This window comes from Gossypium arboreum, chromosome 10 (genome assembly GCF_025698485.1).
Source record: "Gossypium arboreum isolate Shixiya-1 chromosome 10, ASM2569848v2, whole genome shotgun sequence".
NCBI classification, from domain to species: domain Eukaryota; kingdom Viridiplantae; phylum Streptophyta; class Magnoliopsida; order Malvales; family Malvaceae; genus Gossypium; species Gossypium arboreum.
Window position 1 is genome coordinate 82,991,437 of NC_069079.1, and position 18,120 is coordinate 83,009,556.

The window sequence follows — 18,120 nt, forward strand, 5'->3', positions numbered from 1 at the left end:
TTTATCCCAAAGAGATTAAGGATATCCTATGAAGGTAACACACTGCTGACAAGGTTATTGGACAAACACTAGTTAAGTAGCTTTCGTAATGGTATAGAATTAGGGAGAGCTAGGTCATGGTACTATAGTAGAATGACTTCGTGACTAAATGATTTTATAATTAATAAGCAAAAAGCTAGAACTTAAGTATAAATCATTTGAGTCCTGATCGCATATTTCCAATTGGTCCCTCCGCTAGCTTGTTGAAACCAAAAATGAATTGCATGTAAAACCAAATGAACATAAATGGATGGAAATGATACAGTTAGGAAAATGTGTCATATTCACAAATCAATGTGTTTTCTCACTTAGTATAGAAATGACTTGAGAATTAATTTAAGTTTTTCGAATTATTATTTAAATCAAATAATTGAAGTTCGAAAATGAAATTAAATTATTTGATCATTGTGATTATGTTGAATAAGGAAATTAAATGTATTTTTATAAATTCTCTTACGGTAAAGTTATCATGACTTTAATGTAATTAGAATTAGGTTGAGAAAATTATTTAATTGAAAATTTAATTTAATTAATTAAGTAAGTAATTTAATAAATTATATTTTTGGGGAAGAGAAAAACATGTATTGGGCTGGATTAAATTATAAAGATTGGACTAAAAGTTCAATAAGAACGTATAATTAGACCCAATACAGGAGGTTCAAAATTTCCTCATAATACATATGAGGGGGGCACACCCTAGTACCCGCTTCTTCTAGTTAAACTAAGAGACTAGTTTTTCTATCAAATAAGTATTTTTTTTTTTTACTAATTTAACTAGGATTCTCCTATCTCTCCCTATAAATAGATGACATTGGTAGAACTAAAAATACATAATTTTGAGATATTGTTATTTTGCCCGAAAATTATGAAAAATTTATTTTCTAAGAATAAATTTTATTTTTGGGAAATAACAATTCTACTTGCTTCTATTATGAGAGAATTACTTTCCTATTGAAAGTAAGAGATTGTTTCTGGTTCTATGTTTGATTCGTGATTGTTCAAACTCACTCGAAGTGATCCATAGTATAAGAATAGTAGAGAAGGTTGTTTGGTTGAAAGCCGAGAATGTCTAAGATCCGCCTCGCACAAAGCACAGATACTTTTTAAGAAAAGTTTATTGCTAAAAAAATTTAATTTTACATTGCGACATAAATCCTTTTTTAAACCGAGTTTTTCAAACATTTTACCTTATTATATGCTTTTAAATAGTTTAGATTCCAATTTAGATTTTTTTGTGATACAAGGTTTAGAATCAATTTTAATCTTTTTTCACCCTTTAAATAGAAGATAAACAAACTTTAATATGCTTAAGTTATTTTGTCTTAACAACAATATCATTGCTAATTAAGTAATCAATTTGACTCCAGTTTTGATAATAATGCTAAGATTTAATGAGTTTAATATATGGATTTAAAATTTACAAAATTACAACTACATAAACCCGCTTTCCAGTTTTAATGACGTTGTCTTGTATTGACCTATTGTGTATATAAAAATCATCTCCATTTTACACTATCAATCAAAACCGAAACCCAGATTTCTCTGGCCAAAGAAAAACAAACCCAACATTTCATTTTCCCATTCTCTGGTTACTCCTCTCTATGTTTTCCAACTACACAAACAACAAGAAAATATGCATCAGGGTAAAAGCATAGCTAATTATATTATTTTCCACTCTCTTTAGTTTTTCCAGGAAAAATTGTTTGTAATTTTTGGGTTAAAAATGTGTCTGCAGAGAACGGCCATGGAAAATCCTTCAGAACTCCCGTTGTCGCCGCCTTCTTCATCGGCGTGGTCGTAGCCGCCGCCGCCGCAGCTTACAACCGGAGGAAGAGTAAAGCTGTTAAGGAAGATCATCAAAGTATTATTGTTCCACTGTTAGTTAGGACCGAGTCCGGCCGTGTTGGAAACCTGGAAAGATTCTCCCACTACGTTGGTAATGTATATAATAATACTATATTACAAGCTTTGCTTTCCCAATATTTATGGAGTTCTATGATATTGGGTAGGGGCGATGTGTACTTGTTTCCGTCGGAATTTTTAGAAATTTTAATTTCTCTAGTTCTTTTATTTTTCATATTTAAATTTTTAGACTTTTTTTGATAAAATGAATTTTGTTTTATAGTTTTTAATTATTATTTGATAAAATTTTAAGTTCTTATTTATAAATATTTAAAAATAATAATAATTTTCTAAAAGTTTTAAAATTATTTTCACTATTTTAATAAAATATTTACTTTTATATCATAAAAATTAAAATTAATTATATAATAAATAAAAATAGAATTTAGTTAAGTTTTGAATAACTGTATTTTTAAACTTGTATTCTATAAACCGTCCAAATATCTCTATTCGAATCAGGTTTTTTTCTCAGCCCTGGTTGGGTTAATGCAGCTAGGCAACTAGGGATTAAAGATGCGAACGAGTGTCCGAAGTTGTGCAAATTGGCTCATAATTATCTTAAAAACCCTAAAGAGTGTGAGATAAAGATGTTCGAATATTTTGGTAATGAGGCAGAAGCTGAGAATTTGTACGTAAAGCTGATGGAAGAGTTTGAAAGATACATCCTTTGTTATTTTGCTTTTCACTGGAGGCGAGCTTCTGATATTGTAACCCAGGTTTGAACTCTATATTCCATAAACTTTTGTTTTTCTTTTAAAAAGTAAAATTAATTCATATATTCCTAATAGTACATGTTATTTTATAAAAACAAAAAACAAAAAGTTAAATTGCACGGCTCTATAATGAAGTTGAAAAATCATCGTAGCGAACAAATGCTGACTGATCTACCAGTTGATAACCCTAAGAAATAAGCCTGTTTTTTAAGCCTAGAAAGGGAAGTATTATTCTAAAAAAAATAACAAAAAAAAAGTATGATATATAGGAATCTACACCAACTCATCCATCCAAACACACCAATGAAGTTATCCTAGGTTGCCCAGGCAATGATGACCCGCCACCCCGAGTTGCCCGACAACAATTGCTTATCAATATGCAGTTAAACTATCAATCAAAATATAAGTAGTCAAGCTATTATAATGTAGTCAAACTGTTGGAACAGAAGTGTGGATAAACCACCAGATAATGCAAATCATTAAACTGCCAGAAACTTCCTCCTTTTACTTCAACCCAAGTCCCATGCAATATGCCATGGCATGCTTATGCAAGATCGGAGTAATGAGTATGTAAGTCATGCTATCTCTCAATAATAGAATCAATAAATATGGGAGTCCATATTTTGTAAAACAGACTTATCAAACCTCAACGAACCATATTAGATTTGTCATGAAGTCACATACATGGTTATAAATCAGAATCAGTAACAATTAGTCTAACATGTTCAGATATCGCATACTCTTCATCAACAGAGTAACGTAGAGGCATACTAACAAACTTAACAGAATACAAATCGTACCTGATAATTCGCACACATAGACAATAGCGCATTACGTTCTGAAGGATCCTACTCACTTAGGTTCAAGCATAACTGATATACGTACAGATCACAAGTTGTTCATCATCAATCTAACATGTTCAGATATCGCATATATCATTCGTATATCAGTTTAAAGCATCAGATAATCCTCTTACAATCAAATTTAGATCATAAATACATTGTGGAGGTCAGTGCTCTTGTTGAGCAGCACTCATGGCTTCAAAAATAAGATTCGGATCCTATTCCTATGCCACACAGCCTGGACATATGCCCATGTCTTTGCCCGTGTAGCTTACATGGCCTGGGCACACGCCCATATCCTTAGTCATGTGGTTCTAAAGCGTAAACGGTGAGTTACATGGCCTGGAGACACGCCCATATCCTTGCCTGTATGGCTCACATGGCGTGTGTCCCATATCCTTACCTATGTGGCTCTTACGGCCTAGACACAAACCATGTCCCTGGCCGTGTGATGTCGACAGTCTCGTTTTTTGAAGACTGAAAACGTAGCAAATGAGGGATTTCGGCACCCATCTGATACGAACTCGATGCAGGAGCAATAAGGATGAATTCCCATCCCTAAACGACAAGCAATTGTCCAACAAATAGTTAACTTATAGTCAAATCGCTAAAAACTAACATTCTAAAATTGAAGTCCAACAAATAGTTAACTTATAGTCAAATCGCTAAAAACTAACATTCTAAAATTGAAGTTACGTCAAAGAACTTTTGACACTAGAACTTAAATCAAACTTACCAGCCTGCGAATTGAACTAAAAGGAGAAGTCATATCTCATATAGAATCAGCATAATGTAACATAGCAAAAGAAATGAACTTGAAATGGTGAAATCGAAACGGTGAAAAAAGAAGCCAAAAGTAATGTTAGAAAATAAAATAAAAAAACAAATGAGAACCATGAACAACAAAAGAAATTTTTGTTTTGGGGAAATTTTAACTACAATAAAATACCCCACAAAGCAGTTCAGCAAAAACATCTCCATAACTTTTTCTAAGACTTAAACACAAGACCAAATGGTAAATTAAAGCCTTACCACTAAATCAATCGGCTCATTCTTAATATCAATTGCACACAATTAACTTATAAACCACATATTCCAAGGTACGAGTTTAAGCAAAATAATAAAATTTAAACCGAATTCAAACCCAGAACCTCACACACATACCCTGAACACTTAACCACTAAACCAAATCAATTTACTTGTCAAAAATTCCCAAAGTCTAAACTCAAATCGAGGAATGACCTTTTTTGGTTTCAAAACACAATTTCTTCTAGGCCAGTTTTTGGGATGTTACATATGGTTTCAAATTTATATGATTTAATATGGAATTTGTTATATAGTAACAAAATTTTAATTTGACATGTTTAATTTTTTAATTTAACTCGAATAAATTCACTCGATTCGACTCGATTTGATTCAATAAAAATTTCAAATTGAGTTAGGATGATAGAATAGGACTCACCAACTCAATTAACTTCAAAGTTTTTTTACTTAGTTTGATTCGACTCGATTCAGTTGAACGTTCACCTCCACCTATTAGAACCTTGCCACTCAAAACTTAATTCAATTGATAATTTTTATTAGTTAATTAATGATTTAATGAACTTGTATGAATAATGGCAGGTTTTGAAAGTTGAATCTGACAAGGAAACAAAGCTAAAGAACTTTGTAATGGCTGCTACAAGGTGAGATTTCAATTCCATTTCCTATGAATTAATATTTGATATATTGAGATAATATATTTTAGTGCAATGTTGCATTGTTAGTAAATTAACTAAAAACACATTATTTAAAAATTTTCAAAATAAATTCATTTATTTCATTTTTGATAATGTGCAATTATTTTATTGACATTTTGAATATATAAAATACAAATCCATATAATACTTTTGTATTATTGTTTTTAAATAATTTAGCTTATTCTAGAAAAATATTTTAGCTCCATCATAACTCAAGATGGTTTTGTCTGGTAGGGTTGAAAAGAATAAAGATGATGAAATTTTCAATTAAAAAAAATCTTTTAGACAGCCAAGTTTGATCTCGATCGTGATCCATTTATTCCTTAAAAATACATTAATTTAATTATAAAGATTTATGAAATATTGACGTTATGATTATCAACATAATATAAGAAAATAATTAAAATATAACATGGTATAAAATAATAAACCAAATCAAACCAAATATTATATGCAAGGTACGATTATAAATAGAATAATATGAGAAAACAATTAAAATAAAATATCATATAAAATAATATAAATGTCTTAATTTATATGGAGTGATGGTTACACACTTGTTTTGTATAGGTTCGAATCATGTTATCTTCATTCTCACCCTTATTATCGTATCAAAAAACAATATCAATATAGTCATTTATGTCTTTGGTTGGATTGATGTTACGAGTTGAAAAACACTACGATATCTTTTCTTTTAGATTATAAATAATGTTATTATGATAATACGCTTGTCTTTTTTAATTTTAATATAATCTTTAAATAAAATAACTAAAATTCATATATTTAAAGATTAAACACGTATTTAATAAACTTTATATACAAATTCTTTACCACTTCTAGAATAATCATTATGGAATAAATTATATATATATATATATATATATTTACATAAAAAGGTTTTCTTTTGCCTACATGACATCTAATATCTAATTATTTTGTTCAACATAACATAATCTATTTTAAAAAAATTCCTTAATCTATGAATAAGGACGAAAAATATTTTAAATTATCCATAACAGGCTAGGTGAATATGAAAATATAAATAATAATTATACCATAAATTTATTAATTTTAAGATTTTAAAAGAAATTTGAAATCAAAGTATTTTCAAATTTATCCTTCAGAATGCTTCTATTTATAATTGTTTTATATCAATAATATTTTTAAAAGAAAATTTAGATTTTTTAGGAGAGAAATATGATTAATAAGCAAGAATAATGTTGTACAAAAGAAAAATTAAATATATGTATGAAAATATGCAATAGGTGTATTATTAGATTTGTAAGAATATTTAATATTAATATATATATATATATATATATATATATATATATATATAAAGTTAAATAAACTGATATCTAATGGTAGGTTTGTATATATAGTTGTACTAGACTTGGTTATAGGTTAGCTCATTTGCTTAAGTTCAATGTCTTTTTAGAAGGGTTTTGATAAAAATACGAAACTAGGTTTGGATAAAACTTAAAGCCTATTTTTTATATGGGCTAAGTCTTGGCCAAGATTTTTTTAGCTTTAGTTTAGCCTGGCCTAACCCGAATATATTATATTATAAATATAATTATATTAATTATATATGTTAAATAATAAATATATATATTTATATCAAATCAATAACCCTAGAACAATTAAACATATTATCCAAAACCTAAAAAACTCAACCTAAAATATAAAATTTTCAAATTTATATTTAATACAATAATATATTTATTATATTTATGGTAGTGTTTTTAATATAAATACTTTTAATGTGTTAAAAAATTTATTTTAACGTTTTTAATGCATTTATTGTATCATATTTTTTTAAAAATATTCTTAAACAAAATCTATAAAAATAAAATATAGGCAGGCTAGGTCTGGTTCGAGTTTAACTTTCTTAAATTTAGTCGAGTTTAGACAAATTTCAAACCGAACCCTAATTTACTTTTTTTAAATTGGCCTAAATACTTTGAACGAATTCAATCTGAATCCTACTTAGTCCATAAATATTTTTAAATTATAAAACAAAAACTACTTAGTAAAATTTGAATTTGAACTACTCATTAATTTTATACAAATAAATTCATTAAAAGTAAAAAACATAAATAGATATAAAAATCCTTCCACCTCTAAATTTCTCATCGAAATACAACCTAAAGATGAAAAAAAGGGTTCAAAAATAAGAAGCATTTTTATTGATATGCTTGGTAAATAATAACTCATCTAATAAATGGGGAATTAACTTTTCCGTCATTGTCATTAAAAATTATATATAGTATATTTTTCGTGTTTTACTTAAAATTATTTTTATAATTTATATAAATTCTGATAAATTAATATATAAATTGAAATTTGGTGTAATTATATGTGCAAAAGAAGTATGTGGTCAGTCGTCAGTGTCCTTTGTTGTACTCTTCCGTATCTTATTACTATTATAGAGAAAGAACTTTTAAAGGAAAAGAGAAATTATTTGCAGTCTTTCAATGCCCAAAATCAGAACCCAATAGTCAGAGTTGTAGAGTTGCTTGAAAAGTAAGAGTTTAGATAAAATATAATTTTTTAAAAAATTTAAATAAAATAAAATAATATCTATTTTCTAAAGTCGGATTTAAGGTAAATTTTTTTTGTTTAGGTTGGTTTGATTTGAATTTATAAAAAAAATTGTTGTTCTTTTTTTACTGTTTTGTCATTAATTTTTTATTATTTTGTTATCATTTCGTTATTATATTGTTACTATTTTATTGTTATTGTTTGAATATTATATAATTCTTGTTTTATTATTTATTTTACTATTATTTTATCGATATTTTTTACTAAGTTACACTTACATATTAGTATTATTTAAGTATATATTTTTAATATTTTAATATATTTAATATATTATATTTTAAAATTTATTTTTATATAAAAATTTAAAACAAACGAATTGAATCGAATTTAAATAAAATTTTAGAATTAATTTTTGGTTAAGTTCAAACCTAAAAACCAACTTAAATTTTTATTTTACCCGGCCAGAACAACTTTAACCGGATTTCACCAATGCAAGAGAATCACGTGATTAATAAAGATATATCGAGTAATTGACAATACTAGACCTGCATATAATATATGCAGCATACCCTACTAATTTTTTTTTTTTGGAAAAGTAAAGTTTATTAATCATTTTGACTTGAGGAAGAGAACTAAAAATCATAAAAGTAAATTAAATGTTATATTAAAAATATATAACTAATTAATCATGTAATATTTTTAATAATATTAAATGTTAAATATTTAAAAGACACAATAGAAGAGATAATGGTCTACTAAAAAGTGACTTGCTTAGAAATAAGTAAAAGTTAAGGGTTTATTTGAATACCGATTAAAGTCTATGGCTTATTTCAATGTAATAAAATTATAAAAGCTATTATCAGAAAACTAAAATAATAAAAGCTTATTTAAATAAAATGAGAAGTGTAGTATATTAGCTTATTTTTAATACATTTAAATAATTTTTAGTTTTTAATTTATATACAAATAAGTCATATTAACTACAAGTACAAATGTAGTATAATCACCTATCAAATTCACACGACAACAGGTGCGGACTTAGGAGAATTGGAAGGACCACCTTTCTAGATTTTGATAAATTTCAATTTAGCTTTTTTAAATTTATAATTTTTTATGATAAAATTTATTTACATTTTCGTTTAATTTGATAAACTAATATGATGTATAACTAAATATTAATTTAATAAAATAATTAATGCTTAAATAATTATAGTATTTAATATAAATTAAGTATTTATTTTACTTTATTTTTTAAAATATTATTTTGATGATTAAGATTATATAGAATTTAAAAATTACATTTTTAAAGTAGGTCTAATTTTGATAATAAAATTATCACAAACTTAAAAAATACATTATTTAAAATGGTCCTGGTGTGTCTACTTTTAACATGCCTATTTTATATTAATATCCCGCCCCAATATTTCTGATTTCCCCAACATGACAAGCCTGAAAACATAAATATGGATAGTTTTAAGACCTAAGAATCTCAACGTTTGTGAATAAAAATAAAACCTAATTGGCAAATCATATTAACTTTTAATTTATACTTATCATATCATTAGTAAAAATAAGTAAATAAATGTCCCAAATCATGCATTAAAAACATTTAAATGAAAATATCATTATTTTGACGCATCTGGTCTGAGAATTTTCTTGTACTGGCAGTAACTATAAAAGTCTATTCATAGTTTGGACTGCTCAGTCCAGAACTTAGATAATGGTAGAGTTCAACATAAGTTTTCAAGATTTAATTATTTAGGTGAATCGAGCTTGTGGGTTGTGGTGAACATTTATTTTGTTGAAATTAAATATGGATTGATGTTTGATTTTGAGTATTTAGATTATAATTAAATAAAAGTATAATGAAAGTTTCTGTAAGATAAGTCAATTTGTATTTTATTCTCTTTATTTAGAAAATGAGTAAATTAGTCCTTACATGTTAGAATAAAGAGTAAACTAATCATTTATGTTAAAATTTTCATCCATTTCCACTATTAAAACTAGTATGGCTTGTTAGACAAAACACGTTAGCCAACAAATATAAGTATAAATAATTATATAAACAAATAAAATAACTTAATATAAGCAAATATTTATATAACCAAATATTTATTTTATGTAAAACACCAGATTTAAATAAAAAATTAAATAAATATTTGTATTTATTTAAAACATTAATTAAATAAACAAGGTTCGAAAAAAAAAGGCATAAAAGGGAATCGAGTTTTACTAGATGTTGAGGTCTATTTTCATAGTTTTCTTAAGATAGATTCGACCGCTCCTATGGTACTTGGAGAAATGTTGGTCGACTGTCTCCCAAGATACAACAACAAGATGATCGAAGCAGTAGCACCACTACAGTGATCAAAGAACAGATCTTACCTTCCTCTACCATGGAAACGTATGAAAATATAGAGAGAAAAAGAAAAGAATTTTCTGGAGCAAAATAGAATTCAATGTGTGTGTATCAAAAAATTCTATAGAATTCTTTAGTCTTTTATAGACATTCAATATGGTAGGATTGTGGAAATTTCCATGAATAAATATACAAATATGCATTAAAGGAGCCTTTAAATCAATTTGAATAAAATCAAATCAAGATATATGTTCTTTTAAAATAGATTCTGTATAACATTTGCTGAGAAAAACAAATTTCATGTTGGGCTTAAAAAATTTGCAAGTCGTTATTGAGCCCAACATTTCACGTCACCTATGTCGTGTAGGTGTGCCCAAACCCCAATAGGTTTGGATTTGTGCCCCTTACATGAAACAAGATTTCAAGCTTAATCATTAATAATCTTTTAAGAAGGTTCTCATTTATATACATATATCACATTTGATATTTAACCAATGTGGGATTTAAGCTTTTCTTTTCCTTAACAAATATTCATAAGTAGCTTATTTTGAGTATCAATTTCTCATTCACCACTCAACTATTTTGTGCATATGATATACCGTTGTAAAAGTCTCATGGGGTATAATATAAAATTGTAATTTTATGATTTAACTCTCTACCTTTACCAATCGAGAATATGCCTAAATTTTTTAAAAATTACATTGTTCCAACATGGTTGATGATATAATTAAACATTTATATGTGGCATGCTATATGTACCTCATTCTAATGTATAGGAATAAGCTTTTAACTGTAGAAATGGATAAAATTTTAATAAAATATCAATTTACTTTTTGATTTAATGCATAGGAATTACTTTAGCTTTTTTTTGCGTAAAAATAACAATATATAATATGTTTCTTAATTTAAGAGCTTTAATGATACTTTTACCATAACAATTATAGTTAATTTAATAAAAATAATGGTTAAATTGGTAGAAATAAGAGATTTGAGAGGGTGACTAAGGATTTAAAAGTGACACGGGTGTTTTCGACGCTGGTGGAGGAGATGAAAGCCATTGGACGTGTGGAAGACGATTCAACATACACCGAAGTAATGGTCCCAATGGCCCACAGTCAGCGCAGCCCCGTCCTCCTGTTTATGGGCGGTGGTATGGGTGCTGGCAAAAGCACCGTTCTCAAAGATATACTCAAAGAGTAAGACAACCTCCACCTACCTACCCTCCTTTAATTCTTCAAAATGATGATACTTGCTGAGTATAATTTGCAGATCATTTTGGGGAGGAGCGGCCGCAAATGCGGTGGTGGTAGAGGCGGATGCTTTCAAAGAAACTGATGTTATTTTTAGAGCTCTCGCCTCTAGGGGTCACCACCATGATATGCTTCAAACAGCTGAACTAGTAAACATTTCTTCCATTAAAACTTTGGATAAGTTACACCATTACTAATTTTTGTTTTAGTCCATTAAAAAAATTATAATTTGGTTGGTAAATATTGAGAAGTTTTATTTAAATCATTGAACTATTTAAAAGTTTTTATTTAAGTCATTGGGTTGTTAAATTTATTTTTCTTTAAAAAATTCAGTTAGCGAGCTCTAAGGGTTGATTCAAGGATTGATACAGTGCATCAGTACCCTTCGACAAGTAGAAAAATATACCTTATCTCCAAGTCAATTTGACGATTAGTGTTGAATATTGAAGAGAAAAATTGTTTAAATATTGATAAATAAATTTGTGACGTTTAAAACTGTTTTATGGAAGAAAAAACATTGAACAGTAGAAAAGAAACGAAAATAGAGCTTTTTGATTGGTGTAGGCAATACGAATAGAGAAAGTCATATATCATTAACAGCCCAATGATTTAAATAAAAACTTTTAAATAGTTAAGTGATCAAAACGAAAATTTACTCATAATTTAGTGACTAATGATATAATTTACTTTAAAACTTTTAATTAAGCAAATGATTATTTATTTAATAACTTAGTTGTATATAAATATAATCAGGTTCATCAATCCTCGACTGACGCTGCATCATCATTGCTAGTGACAGCATTGAATGAAGGCCGGGATGTGGTAATGGATGGAACATTATCATGGGAGCCATTTGTGGAGCAGACGATTGCCATGGCTCGAAATGTTCACAAACACCAATACCGGATGGGGGTTGGCTACAAAGTGGATGAAGATGGCACCATTATTGAGAACTATTGGGAACAGGTCCAAGAACAACAAAATGCTGACGAGACACATAGGAAACCATACAGAATAGAACTCGTTGGGGTGGTTTGTGACGCTTATCTAGCTGTTGTTAGGGGAATAAGGTAAAAGGCAGACCAACATTTTTACAATTAATTATTGGTGTATATACATACATATATATATTTATAAATTTATATATGGGCTTGGGAATTTTGTAGGAGAGCTATAATGGTGAAAAGAGCAGTGAGGGTAAAATCGCAGTTAAAATCGCATAAAATGTTTGCAAGTGCATTTCCAATATATTGCCAACTTGTCGATAATGCCAGACTCTATTGCACCAACGCTCTGGGAGGTCCCCCAAAGGTAAAATGGCTTACAATTAATTTATTATTGAGGTTTCGAAATGTTGTGATTTTTTTTTTAAATTTCTTTTGAAAAGTTTAATAATATTTATCATTATTGTTAAAAAAACTATTGAGAGGATAAAATATTAATTTTAAACATAATTTTATAAAATAAAAGATTAAATGGGAAGATAAAAAAAATAAATTCATTGAAAAACAGTTTTCAAAAGCTAAAAATTTTGGCTTAGTTTAAAACATCAGTTTATAATTAAGGTTTAGTTTAACTAATTTTTAATTTTTAAAATCAAGGTTGAGAAGTCCTTTTCAACTTTAATGAGAAACAAAGTCTTACTCTTTAGCGAGAATTTGTGTTTGTGTAAATGATATGCTTTTTAAATTCAGTTGAACTTAATATGAAGCGAGATGATTAAGTTTTAATTCTATTTTAAATTACTTATTACTTTTTTAAATACTATTTTTAATTTAATGTTGAATATTTTTTCTTTCCACAAAATTTTAAACATAAAGGTCTTAAGTATTATATATTATTATAAATTTATTTTTATGTAATATAAATAATAATATATAAATATAAAAATAGAATAGAATAATATATTACAATATTAAAAAATGGGGTTCGCTGGATGGGTGGAATTGCATGCTTAGGCGGATACGTAGACCATTGTACATGTATAATTTGTGTTTTCTTTTGTCTTAAGGTGTACTTTTATATGTAAAACAAATGCAGTTGATAGCGTGGAAAGATGGAGAAAACAAGTTATTGATAGACCCAGATGAAATTAAATGTTTGACAAATGTGAGCAAATTGAACCCAGCAGCTGAGTCTATATATGAGCTTTACGAGGAACCAACTTCACTGGACGAGCCTACTTCGATTTGGAAAGACATAGTTTTAAACCCTTCAAGACCAGGCATACTTTTGGAGCTCAAAGCTTCCATTCAAAGAATCGAAAATTCAGGCAACAATGAAACACAATAACAATTATAACGTAGCCTTTATGGTTAACTAAATTGATTATTTATTAGAACTTACAAGTATCAGAGTTCCTATAAAAACATTCTCTTTGATCAATATTGTGAATATTCTTTTTCTTAGGAAAAATAAATTTATCATTAGTGATGGAATCAAGATAAAATATTATAAGGTTAAATTTAAATAATAATAAATCTAACAAAATGCAATAACATTCCTTTAGAAGTGTTAAGCTCAATAATCACCAAGAGGGGTAGAGGCGAATTTGGGGGGGTTGGTAGGGCCCCGACCCCCTGTAAAATGAAAAATTATTATTTAGGCTCTCAATTTTTTTAAAAATTTTAAATTAGTAAAGGTAAAATTACACTTTACCCCCCTAAAATTATAAAAATTTGATTTAATCCTTTAAACTTTTTAAAGATATAGATTATAAAAAATTAAAATTTCATTGGCCCCCTAAAAAATTGTTCTGGCTTCGTCTCTGAAGAGGGGGTGAGTTGGTGTTTTAAAAATTTTAAAAAATATGGCAAACAATGGAGACTCAAAAATTTATATTGGTTTAGCCCTAAATTGCTTACTTCCATTACATTAGCTTTCCACAACTAGAGATTTCCTAAATTCACTAGGTTTGAACCTTTCAAGGACAAGATTTAACCTTTACAAAACACCATATTTTCATTAGGAAAGATAGAGCCACTTCCTTTAAGGTTTTCTACCCAAAAACCTTATGCAAACCTTTACAAAGACGAGAAATAAGAACAAAGGATTAAAGATACCTCTCAAAGGTAGATATTGCAATGAGAAAGCTCACTCAATGAAAATACAACACTTGAAAGGAGTAAAGACATGGTTACTGTTAGAGTTATGTGACTCAAATCCTTATTAAAATTGTAACACCCCTAACCCGTATCCACCACCAAAATAGGGTTATGGAAATGCTACAATAAGTTAACAGAAATAAACAGGTAAAAATCATGTTTATTATAATATTATTTCTCAAATATCAAAAAAAAATAATTGAATTACAATAATAACTTGCATTTACTAAGCTTAAATCGAGCTTAAGGGACTAAAGAAATAATCTTATAACTCTCAAGGACTAATTTGAAAACAAGTCAGGAAATTTTAAGAAAATATGAAAATTTTCAAAAATAAGGGACATTCGGCTATGTGGAACGCCCCAGACCGTGTGGAACACCCCAAATCGTGTGACTTTCGAAGTTGAGACACACGACCGTGTCCCAGCCCCTGTCTCTACCCTTGCAACTCACTAACTTGATACACACACCCATGTCGTAGGCCGTGTACCTCTTTGACTTGATACACACATGTAACAACTCATTTTTAGTGAAATTAGAATAGTGGTTTTGGGACGACAAACCCAATGTGAGAATATTTATTTTATTATTACTTTAATGTCTACGGAATATTAGTAAGGTCATATAAAAATTTCGTTAAGAAATTTCGACGTTTGCATGCTTAATTAAGTAAAAAGGACTAAACCATAAAAGATGCAAATTTTGAGTTCTATAAGTTAAAGGTACTAAATGGATATGAAATTAAATGGTTAAAGGATTTAAGTGGTAATTATACAATTTTTATTATGAATGGACAAATATGGACATTAAATAGGTGTTTTATATGTTAATTATAAGGTTATTTAAGTAAATTGATAAATATGTTAACTAAAAAATTAAAGAAAAAGCTATCATCTTCCTTAAGGACATATTCCATTGAAATTTAACCTAAGAAACACCATTTTTAACATCTCAAGCATTCAGTCATCTCTTCCTCTTGCATGTAAGTATTTTTCATCCTGCTTTTAATAATTTCTATGTTTTTGAAGTTGTTGTAGCTTAATCTAGCTAGCCCAGGGACTAATTTGCAAAATTTTTAAAATTTTATGGTTTTTCCATGAATGTGTTCATGTGATTTTTGATGTTTAATGGAAGAAAATGCATCTTTGTTGATAAATGAATAACTTTTACAAAGTGAATATTGTTCAAAATGTCAAATAGGGATGTATTTGTAAAATGTGTATATACATGGTGAAAATTGTGAAATTATGAATTGTATGAGTTGCTATGGACCTATATTGAATTCATCTAGCTTGGGTAGGGATGAAATTGCTTGAATTTCAATTTATGAGCTTAAGGACTAATTTGTAAAGGAATCAAAACATTAGGGGCAAAAGCATAATTTTACAAAAATATGAATTTTGGATTGAATTGAATAGAATGAATATTGAATGAATTGAATTTGCTTATCTAGATCAAGTTAAGCCTTGTATGGATTTAGATCGAGGGAAAAATAATGTGTCGGACTAGTCGGTCTTATTTCATCGTTTTTGTGATCGAGGTAAGTTCACATGTTTAAATAGTGTTTTAATGTATTTGATTTAAATGCTATTTCATTAATTATCATATTATGCTTCAACGAAAAATCCAACGACGTTACAACGACTCTTGAGCCCTGTTTGGACCTTAGGAATATATAGGATACGAATGACATGTCATTAGGGTTACCATGTTTAGGGTGCTGGTCTTGAATGTCCTACCGATGGCTAAGTTTCGAAATTTGTTACGGATACTTGTCAGCTTGTGTGAGTGGCATTTTACAGCTACATTCCGAACGTCAGCTTGTGTGAGTAGGCCTATTTATGGCTCATATGAGCGATTACATAAAGGAAAATGAAAGGAATGGTTTCGACCATATGTTAGCACACTTTGTGTGAGCTTCCCATGTATTCAATATTATTCTAAGTGGTTCAATCGGCATGTAAAGGGATGAACTGGTAAGGGTTCCGATTGATTATGCTATGAAATTATGGAAATGTATGAAGTATTGATGAATAAAGTATGTATAGCCATGTTATGAAAAGTATGAATTCATATGTATTACGATTATGAAATTTACCTTACCATGTGATGAATTTGGCTAAGTTATGTGATTAAGCACTAACTTGTGTTGTTGGTGATGCTTAGGCTTGTGCAAAGCTTGTGTTGGATTGATTCATGTCTATTTTTATGATTATGCATTGAAATGGTAAGCTTTGTTCATGATTTATGAACTTACTAAGCATTATATGCTTATGTCATTTTTCTTTCATATGTTTTATAGATTATCGGAAGCTCGATCGGTTTGGTTGCTCGTCGAAGACCTATCACACTATCGAGCGACTATATTGGTAGGTTTTGATATTCTGAGTCATGGTTATAATGGCATGTATAGGTGAATGATGTTTGGTGAGATGGTCATTATGTTTGGCTTGTAAATATTGTATTATGGGGGATGAACTTTTGGCATTTTAATGTTTTGATGGTTGGTGTTGAAATGGTTAAGTGAATTTATGTTTTGAATGACCAATTTGGTATGTTGAGTTGTGGTTTGGCATATGGTCAATTGCGCTATGGCTTGGTATGAAAATAGGTAGTTGTGTGTGGTTAATTTATGCCCAAATATGTTTATGTTTTGGTTGATTTGATGCATTGTGATTGAGGTGCCTTTTGGCATATTGGTTGTATGGATGAATGGAGCAATGATTTAGTCATTGTTGTGCATGTTTTAAGTATGTTTTTAAGGTTTGAATGTATGTGTAATTGGTTTATGGGATAATGCTTGATTAGGGTGAAGGAAATGGCTTGAAATTGGCCTATTTCTTGTCCACACGACCTAAGACACGGACACATGGCCATGCGACATGGCCGTATGTCCCCTGTAGGTTTCAAAGGGTTGCAAGTCAGACAGTTACATGGCCTAGTACATGGACTAGCACACATGTAATAGCCCGATTTTAGCTAAATCAGAATAGTGGTTTTAGAACCACAAATTCAATGTCAGAAAATTATTTTAATATTATTTTATGTGTTTACAGTATGATTGTATGTATGTGTGAAAATTTCATGAGCTAATTTTATCATTTAATAGTTTAATTTGGGAAAAAGGACTAAATCGCGTAAAATGCAAAAGTTGCATTCTACTTGTTAAAGGTGCCAAATAGCTTTGGCTTTTAACTATGATGACTTTAAATGGTAATTAGACCATTTTAAAGGTTAATGGACCTTAATGGACATCCATTATAAGTTATTACATGTTTATAATAAAGGTTATAATAGTAAAATGGTTAATTAAGTTATAATTTAATTAGAATAAAGCCAAAATTTCATTTTCATTCATCTTTGGTAATTGAATTTTAGAGAAGAAAGAAAGAATTGAAGCTTTTTAGGGTTCGACACCTTACTAGCTTGATTAAGGTACGGTTTTAGCTCGGTTTTTGATAATTTATACGTTTTTGTAATCGTTGCTTTGTATTCTAGCTAGCCCATACCTTAATTTTTAAAGTTGTTAATGATTTTATGAAGTGCCATTGATGAATGCTTTGAGATTTTGAATGTTTTATGATGAAAAATGAATATCTGTTGATAGTTATACAGGTTTTGTCAACTG

At 28.6% G+C, this 18,120-nt stretch overlaps 1 protein-coding gene across 1 annotated transcript; it reads left to right on the top strand.

The window, feature by feature from the left end:
• Nucleotides 1-1,510: 1,510 nt before the first annotated feature.
• Nucleotides 1,511-13,719, top strand: LOC108477645 (calmodulin calcium-dependent NAD kinase-like). The gene is made up of 9 exons (XM_017780164.2): nt 1,511-1,682; nt 1,775-1,975; nt 2,434-2,657; nt 5,120-5,181; nt 11,116-11,334; nt 11,408-11,537; nt 12,142-12,458; nt 12,555-12,699; nt 13,429-13,719. Exons 1-9 carry the CDS (start codon nt 1,673-1,675, stop codon nt 13,678-13,680), a joined length of 1,560 nt encoding a protein of 519 aa, XP_017635653.1. The 5' UTR covers nt 1,511-1,672; the 3' UTR covers nt 13,681-13,719.
• The last annotated feature ends 4,401 nt before the right edge of the window (nt 13,720-18,120 follow it).